The sequence below is a fragment of the Arvicola amphibius genome, chromosome 1 (genome assembly GCF_903992535.2).
Source record: "Arvicola amphibius chromosome 1, mArvAmp1.2, whole genome shotgun sequence".
Classification (NCBI taxonomy): domain Eukaryota; kingdom Metazoa; phylum Chordata; class Mammalia; order Rodentia; family Cricetidae; genus Arvicola; species Arvicola amphibius.
In genome coordinates, this window is record NC_052047.1 from 178,656,168 (window position 1) to 178,663,800 (window position 7,633).

At 43.5% G+C, this 7,633-nt stretch overlaps 1 protein-coding gene across 1 annotated transcript in view; it reads right to left on the reverse strand.

The window, feature by feature from the left end:
- LOC119806258 (protein FRA10AC1 homolog) overlaps positions 1-7,171 on the reverse strand; it is a 30,016-nt gene extending 22,845 nt beyond the window's left edge. The window contains exons 1-4 of the mRNA XM_042054471.1: positions 6,984-7,171; positions 4,706-4,779; positions 2,791-2,883; positions 2,618-2,663 (exon numbers count right to left, since the gene is read on the reverse strand). Of these exons, the coding sequence (XP_041910405.1) occupies positions 2,618-2,663; positions 2,791-2,883; positions 4,706-4,779 (213 nt within the window). The 5' untranslated portion in view covers positions 6,984-7,171. The remainder of the gene's footprint in view (positions 1-2,617; positions 2,664-2,790; positions 2,884-4,705; positions 4,780-6,983) is intronic.
- Between the last annotated feature and the right edge of the window lie 462 nt (positions 7,172-7,633).

The window sequence follows — 7,633 nt, forward strand, 5'->3', positions numbered from 1 at the left end:
GAGTTCCTGGTCTGATGTGGGATTCCCTATTGTAGGTTGTAAATATCACTGGTTAATAAAGAAGCTGTTCTGGGCCTGTGATAGGGTAGAGCAGAACTAGGCAGGGAAAACTAAACTGAATGCTGGAAGAAAGACTCGCTGAAACTTTGCCATGACCTCGTGGTGATGCACAGATTAACAGAAATGGGTTAAGTTAATATGTAAGAGTTAGCCAGTAAGAAGCTAGAGCTAATGGGCCAAGCTAATTAAGACAGTTTCAGCCTGCTCTTCAGGAGTCTGGGCAGCTGGGAAACAAACAAGCAGCTGCCTACAACACTGGCCAGCCTAGGCTACAGAGTGAGACAGTGTCTCAAGAAGAAAAGAAATGAAATAAATAAATCACAGTATTTTATTCCACAAAACCACGTCTATTTTCCACACACTGTAACAAGATACGTGAACATTTAGCATTTGCTTGTGACGCCTTGGCAGTGCTCTCCCCACTCAGCAAACTGAGCTGTCTCAATTCCCATGACCACATTCTTAAAGACACAGTTAGTTCACTGGCCATGATGTATTCTAATAGAACACTTCATCAGAACATGAAATTGAGGTGGGGGGAGCCCAAATACCTCAAGGCCTGGGTTCAAACTCTTCAACTACCACTAAATGGGCATGGGACAGGAGCAGCTAATTTTTTCCATAAGGACCTAGGTGACAAATCTTGCAGGCTTTGCAGTCTCATGTCTGCTGTCACTGCTCAGCTCTTCTAGTATAACATAAGACAGTCAAAGGTAAAAGGCAGGGCTGTGGTCAACACAACTTCTATTGGAGAAAACTATGTCAGTGGGAGCTTGGCTTCCAGGAGAACCAGTAGACAAAGGGGCACCCCTCCAAATTCCTCATATACTAACAACTCCAACTTTGGGCAGTATACATAAAAACAAACACAAGCCTGCGAGAGGTGGTGACTGAAGGGCACATCCCTAGGCTTTCTTTTTGCCTCATCTATCCCAGATTTGGAGGTGAGGCTAGCAACTAGAAAACACTAATAAGCACAGACTGAAACAATTACAACACCCTGCTCTCCTCCCTCACCCACAGCCTGCTCTCCCTCACCTTTAAAAGGCCAAAAGTCATTCTAGAAAAATCATTATCTGTTTTGTTGTTGTTGTTTTGTGTTGAGACAGGGTCCCACAACGTAACCCTAGTTTTCTTGGAGCTTACTATGCAGACCATGCTGGCCTCAAATCCAGAAACCTACCTGCCTCTGACTCCTGCATGCCGATACTGAAGGTGTCCAGCACCACACCCAGCAAGACCGCTAACTTTTAAGATAACTACTTCACTGTAGCTAAACATCCCAGAAAAAAACTGATGTCCTCTGCTGTGGACAATGGTTTTACCCTATAAAGATTTGTTTCTTGTACTTGTTCAATTAAAATGCTGATTGGCCAATGGCCAGGCAGGAAGTATAGGTGGGGTGAGCAGGCAGAAGTAGAGGCAGGGCAATGAGAACAGGAGAATTCTGGGAAGGAGAAAGAGTCAGTCTGCAGCTGTCACCTAGACGCAGAGGAAGCAAGATGTGACTGCCTCGCCGAAAAAGGTACCAAGTCACATGACTAACACAGACCAAAAATATGGGCTAATGTAAGTTATAAGAGTATAAGAAGCCTGAGCTAATAGGTCAATCAGTTTATAATTAATGTAGACCTCTGTGTGTTTCTTTGGGACTAAATGGCTGCAGGATCAGGCAGGACCGAAATCTCTGTCAATAGAAACCCCTGGCAACACCACTACCATCCATGCCAGAAGAACAGCACCTATACTTTCATTCCTGCTAGTGCCCTAACACCCACAATGAAGGTGAAGCGACGGGAGAAGATACGTTTAAAGCTTACGGGAGATAAGACCCACTTGGAGGCTAAGCCAAGCTTCCAATGGGTTAGGAGGTAAGAGAGAGAGAAAAAAAAAACCTAGGACACAGTAACTTAAAGAAAAGAATGGCACAAAGTGAGTCAGATGACTCTACAGTGATGCTTCCTTTCTCAGTCTCCTGGAGCAGACCCAGAACACCCCGGGTCTTGCCTGACCTCTCCAGTTCTCTACTCTCCCCACAGCAGCGTGACATCAGTGTAGCAGTGCCATCAACTCAGACCAGATGGCATCCAGTTCCACCTGAGGAGCAGAGTGACAGCAGGCCTATGGATGGCACTCAGGCAGATTTAATTTTAAAACAGAAGTTTTGCAGAAAGTTTAAAATAGCCAAGAACCAGGTGTGAAGGGAATACATTAAAATGATACTACAGAAGACAAGAACAGAGAAGGGAAATTTGGAAAGACTGACAAGAACAGGCTGGAACATCTATAAGTTCATGGACTTTTTAAAGTCTATTTATAGAACAAAACTAATATTATTCATTATTTTTACTTTTGAATTTTTCCTATATATTAGTAATAGAGAATTATACCTGAAAATAAATGGCAAATATCTATATCAATAATTACTAGCCTGTAAATATAAAACTAGTCCTTCTGACTTGACAAGATTTTGATTTTTAAAAATTAGAAAACATGGTTAATAAGCGGACTTTGAAATATTCTATTGGTTATAAAAACAGGACTATAAAAAGGATACAGCATCCATAGCTATGAGATGAAATCTTCTATTTCTTGCTTCTTCCCTGTTTTTTTTAAAAAAAGTTTAAGTTAACTCAAATATCCATATTTTATTAACATAATAAAATCCGCTTGTCCCAAGATTATAAAACAGCTTAAACCAAGGAAAGTCCTAACACCAGAACACCACACCTGTCCAGCAGGTCCGCGGCCACTTGCTTGTGGACCTTCCCATGGTTTTCTTTCTGAAATGGTTTTGTAAGCAGCAACTCATCTTCAACTGTCCTAGTGTATTAAAAAAAATTTCAAAGAGTTAGTTTTTCTTGAAGGCTTCACCCCAATTCTTTGCACGTTCACGACTGCACAGCAGTATTCTATTAGTGACCTGCATCTCAGCTGCGGCAGTTTGAAGGGAAAGTTTCCTGGAACTACAGCTGAACACTGGGTCCCCAGCTGGTGGTGCTGTTTTAGGAAGGTGGAGCCTTGCTGGGAAGTGGAGCACTGCAGAAGGACAGCGGTTTTATAACCTGGTTCCAGGTGTTTCCCTCCCTGACTGTACCCCTTTATGCTCCCATCTCCAGGTATCCCCCATGCCTGACTATACCCATTCATGCACCTGCCTCCAGGTATCTCCCCCCACCTGTACCCCTTCGTGTTCCTGTCTCTAGGTGTTCCTCTCCCTGATTGTACCCCAACATGCTCCTGCCTCTAGGTATTCCCCTCCCTGACTGTACCCCCTCTCAGTAGCTTCTCATTAAGCACTGGTTCACAACAAGAAAAGTAACACATCAATTCAATGAATTAAAGAATTAACTTTAAATGATTCGCTGATCTTTAACAAGACGTTTTGCATCTTATTTCATTTAATACTTGTAAAATGGAAATGACAAAACAAAATGGCTAGTTTAACCAGCAGGTTCCTAGTTCAGTTCCTGACTCAATCATTTACCACCTAATCTTATTATTAGGTTACTTATCTGTAAAGTAGGAATAAGGATGATTTAACAATTAAAAATATGGAAAAGAAAGGTTAACTATAAAGGACACTGACCACAAATGAGCAGCCTTATTGATACAGATAAATGGAACCCTAAACCATAGTATCCAACTAAATTTGGTCAAATTCTATTCTTGCATACTGCACCTGGGGCTTCATGTATCTGAGGCAAGCATTCTACCAACTTAATTACCTCCTCATACCAGAAAATCTAAAACACATACATTGTTATAATATTTCATAATTATTACTATTCTTTTTGTTACTCATGAAGATTGACGATCTTATAAAACGTTCAGTCCTAGCTAGTGAACCTAACATATTAGTCTCACTGTGGAATAATGAACCAACTTCTCTAAGCTCCATTAGTATGAACCAAGCACTCCAATGTCAATACATAACATGAAGTTTCTAAGCACAAAAGCTAAGAGCAATGCCCCTAAACACAGCAACTTGAAGACACAGCCTTTAGCTGGACATGGCAGCTCATACCTGGAATCCCAGCACTTGGGAAGCTAAGGCAAGACTGTGAGTTTAGGACAGCCTGGACCATATAAGGGATTCCAGGCCAGCCTCAACTACAAAAACACTGTCCCAGAAAACAAAAATGACAACAAAAGCACATGTCCTGCTTGTGATAGCCAGGCTTGTGTGCTGGGTCTTGGTCCCTCCAATTCAATAAAGCTCCCAGGAGTTCCCTCCATTGACCTGCTCATTCAAGAAAGCATCACAACTGTTCTGAATTACAATTCATCCTCCACATGGACCTCACTTGGAAAGCAAGCACTAGCAACTAAACCCCCTTGAAGCTGGGACATTTTCAGGCACACAGTCTTAACAACTGAAAAACAAAATAAAACAAAACACATACAATAGTGAAATCTTTCCTTTTCCCGCCATCCCTTTCAATAAACCCCTTCACAACAAAACTTTATTTTTCCCACAACTACCTCCAAATGTAAATCCGTCTATTACAGTGTAATGAATAAAGCTCACTTGCTACAGCAGTTATTTCCATATGCAATCTCAGTCCTAAACCTTTCAGTATTACTTACGTATACTTCATGTCAGTCCAGAAGTAATGTGAACTACAGACCAAAAAAGACTTACTTCTTCTTTTTGCTGGATTCTCCACCTTGCTCATCATCACTAAAATCCGAGTCGTAACCTCCATGCCCATGCATCTGCAAAGGAGTAAAGTCAGCTGTGTAGACCCTCAGCTGCCAAATATTAAGGAAACAAACATAAAAAGTAAGTGATCTCAAACAGCCACAAGATTTATCAGACGAGGTAGGCAGACCGCCGTCTACGGCTATGTAGCTATCTAAACCTTTCATTGCCTTTGAAATAACGGACTGAGAGTCCAGAAACGCACCAACGTTTTCCACCTTTAGCTGCTGTTAAGCAAATTAGCCGCTGGCCTTTCCAGTGAAACCTAAGACTGGATGCTGCAAAGTGTGTCACTTTCGTCTGACTCACAATGTAAGTTACTGTCTAGTGTGCACCTCCTAACCGTGTTTCAGCCATTGACAGACCCCTGAAAAACTTTATAAAGCTGAGACATTACTGCCCAGCACCTCAACTACACATTTTACATGTGTAGCTATTCCTAACTGTGCAAACAGCATTACATTAGTTATCTATAGTAATAATTACAACAACATGATATACAGGGTTATAGCCTAGAAAGAAACTCGTTTCCAAGCTGCCTGTGGGGTGGGTGTGTGATGGCTGTACCACTGGGTAAACGTGCTCTGTGATGGCTGACCACTGAAGAAACTGCCAGAAGACATATTTCTCAAGTGTCTCTTAGTAAACAGTGAACTGAACTATATAATCACTTCATCATAGGCATTGTGCTAAGTACTTTATAAACAATGCTTATGACTTTCCAAGTTAAAAACAAGCACTTACATTTTAGGAATGAGAAGGGTCAAGGGCAAAACCAATTTTACAAAGCAAGTAGCTAACCTGATCTACTTGATTCTTATGGCCCCAATTTAAACCCTGTCTCAGGAATACGGTTAGTCACAACTAACCAGAATCAGTGTTTGCAAACAGTACACTATCAAATGTTTAAAAATCTTCCCTTAATTTTTTAAACATGAGTTTTGTTTTGCTTGAAGTTTCGTTTCCTCAGAATAAATTACCTTACCCCTTGGCTTAGTCAGTTTTATTGCTTATTTTTAGATGGACATTCTTGGAGTTGGTGAGAAGCCTTAGCTGTCAATCAATTATGTCTGAAAAAGACATTTGATTCCAGCATTCCACAGAACCCGGAACACACATGAGCAGGGGTACAGATGGGTTGCCTCACTATTGGATGCCATCAATATTCAATTCCTACACCTGAAGAAAGCCAGTCCAGGTCAGGTGACACTATTTTTAGCTTTAGTATGTGTGTCAGCAAGTGCACAGAACTTGGGGCACACATTAATAGAGGTATGGGTGGGTTGCAATCTCTACAGCTGAAAGGAACCAGTGCAGGCAAACTGGCATTAACTTTAGCCTGTGTGTAGGCAAGTACAGCTAGGACGATGCTTCCAATCTTGACGACCTTCCTTATGTGACTGCATCTCTTGGGATTTCATTCATTTGTTAAATGAGGTAGCTGTGTCCAGCCGCTGAAGTCTGAGTCTGTAATCCCACTTCCAAACTTGGGTGTGTGAATACTCACCTCTCTTCCCTATCCCACCAATTGCTAAAGACCACAGCCAAGCTCGAAGGCACAGGTTTGCATGCCATGGTTTCCCACCTTCCCTGGCTGACATCTATCACTGCCTTATACATCGAAACTTCATAATTTTTAGCAGATCAACATAATATCACAGCTGTTCCTCTAATGCTACATCCTCACTTTCTTCATATTTTGAGGGTGGACAAACCATAGTGTGAAGCCTGGGGCTTTAGCCGAATCCAAGGTCTGGCATTTATGTTATCTTTTTCAAAGAGAGTAGTCCTTAATCTCTCTGGGCCTCGGCTTCCCCACTTTAACAGAAGTCCGACCCTCGCAGGAGTAAATGAGCCACCAAGCTTAAAGGGTTTGGGAATGGTATCTGGCACAGTAAACCCTGTAAATATGAACTAGTAGATCATCCTGACCCCCTCGTCCCCGACACCACTTCCCTGCTCTGACTCCCCTATTGATCTTTCCTCTGGGAGCTTCACCAATTCCATTCTACCTTAACTCAGTAACTTCACTAAAATCCTCTCACTCAAATCAGACTATCAGTCGACTAGAGCTAAGCAAAGAGAATGGGGAGTGGGGGGTGGGGGGAATCTGCTGCCCCTAGAATCTGTCAAAATAAAAATTACAACCAACAACTATGAGGAACCAGTTTCAAAGTCCCTTCTAATACGCAACACGCCCACGGCCCTCCTTACACACCCCTTCCCTTCCGCTCCTCTCTGTCTGGCAAGTTCGTTCCAAGAGTCGTGGCAGCTGCAACGACGACCCACGGCCTCAGCGAGCCGCTGCAGGTCCGTGCCGGTCCTACCGAGCCGCGCAGCGACGCCACCAGCGCCACCGCCACCGCCCGCCGCACGCCCGTCCCTACGGGTACCGGCTGGGAGCAGCTTCCGGCCGGCTCAGAGGCGTGTCACTGCTACAAGGCACCGATCTCCGGCGCTCCGACCTGGTGCTGCAGTCAGAACGGCTCGGGGGAAACAAGGACGGCAGGAGTAAAGGCCCGGAAGAGGAAGCGGAGGCTGTGGTCCTCCATTCCCTCCTGGGCCACCTCCCTTTCCCTTTGGGGAATCCAACATGTAGTATAATGTGGCACTGCCCGCAGCCCAGCCCACGTCCTTCATTGGAAAAGATATCTCGCTATAGAAATAGCCTGTCGCCTGCGGTCCTCTCTCTAGTAACCTTAGTAACGCCTCCACGGAGCATCCTCGCCCAGAAAGCGGCTCAGCCTCAGATATACCTTATTACCCTCCTCTTCCCCAAGGAAAAACAGTGCTCATAATTAGAACAAAAATAGCTTCTCCGCGTTCCGCCACCCACACAATAGATACTGTTCCAAATGCAGTGCTGGC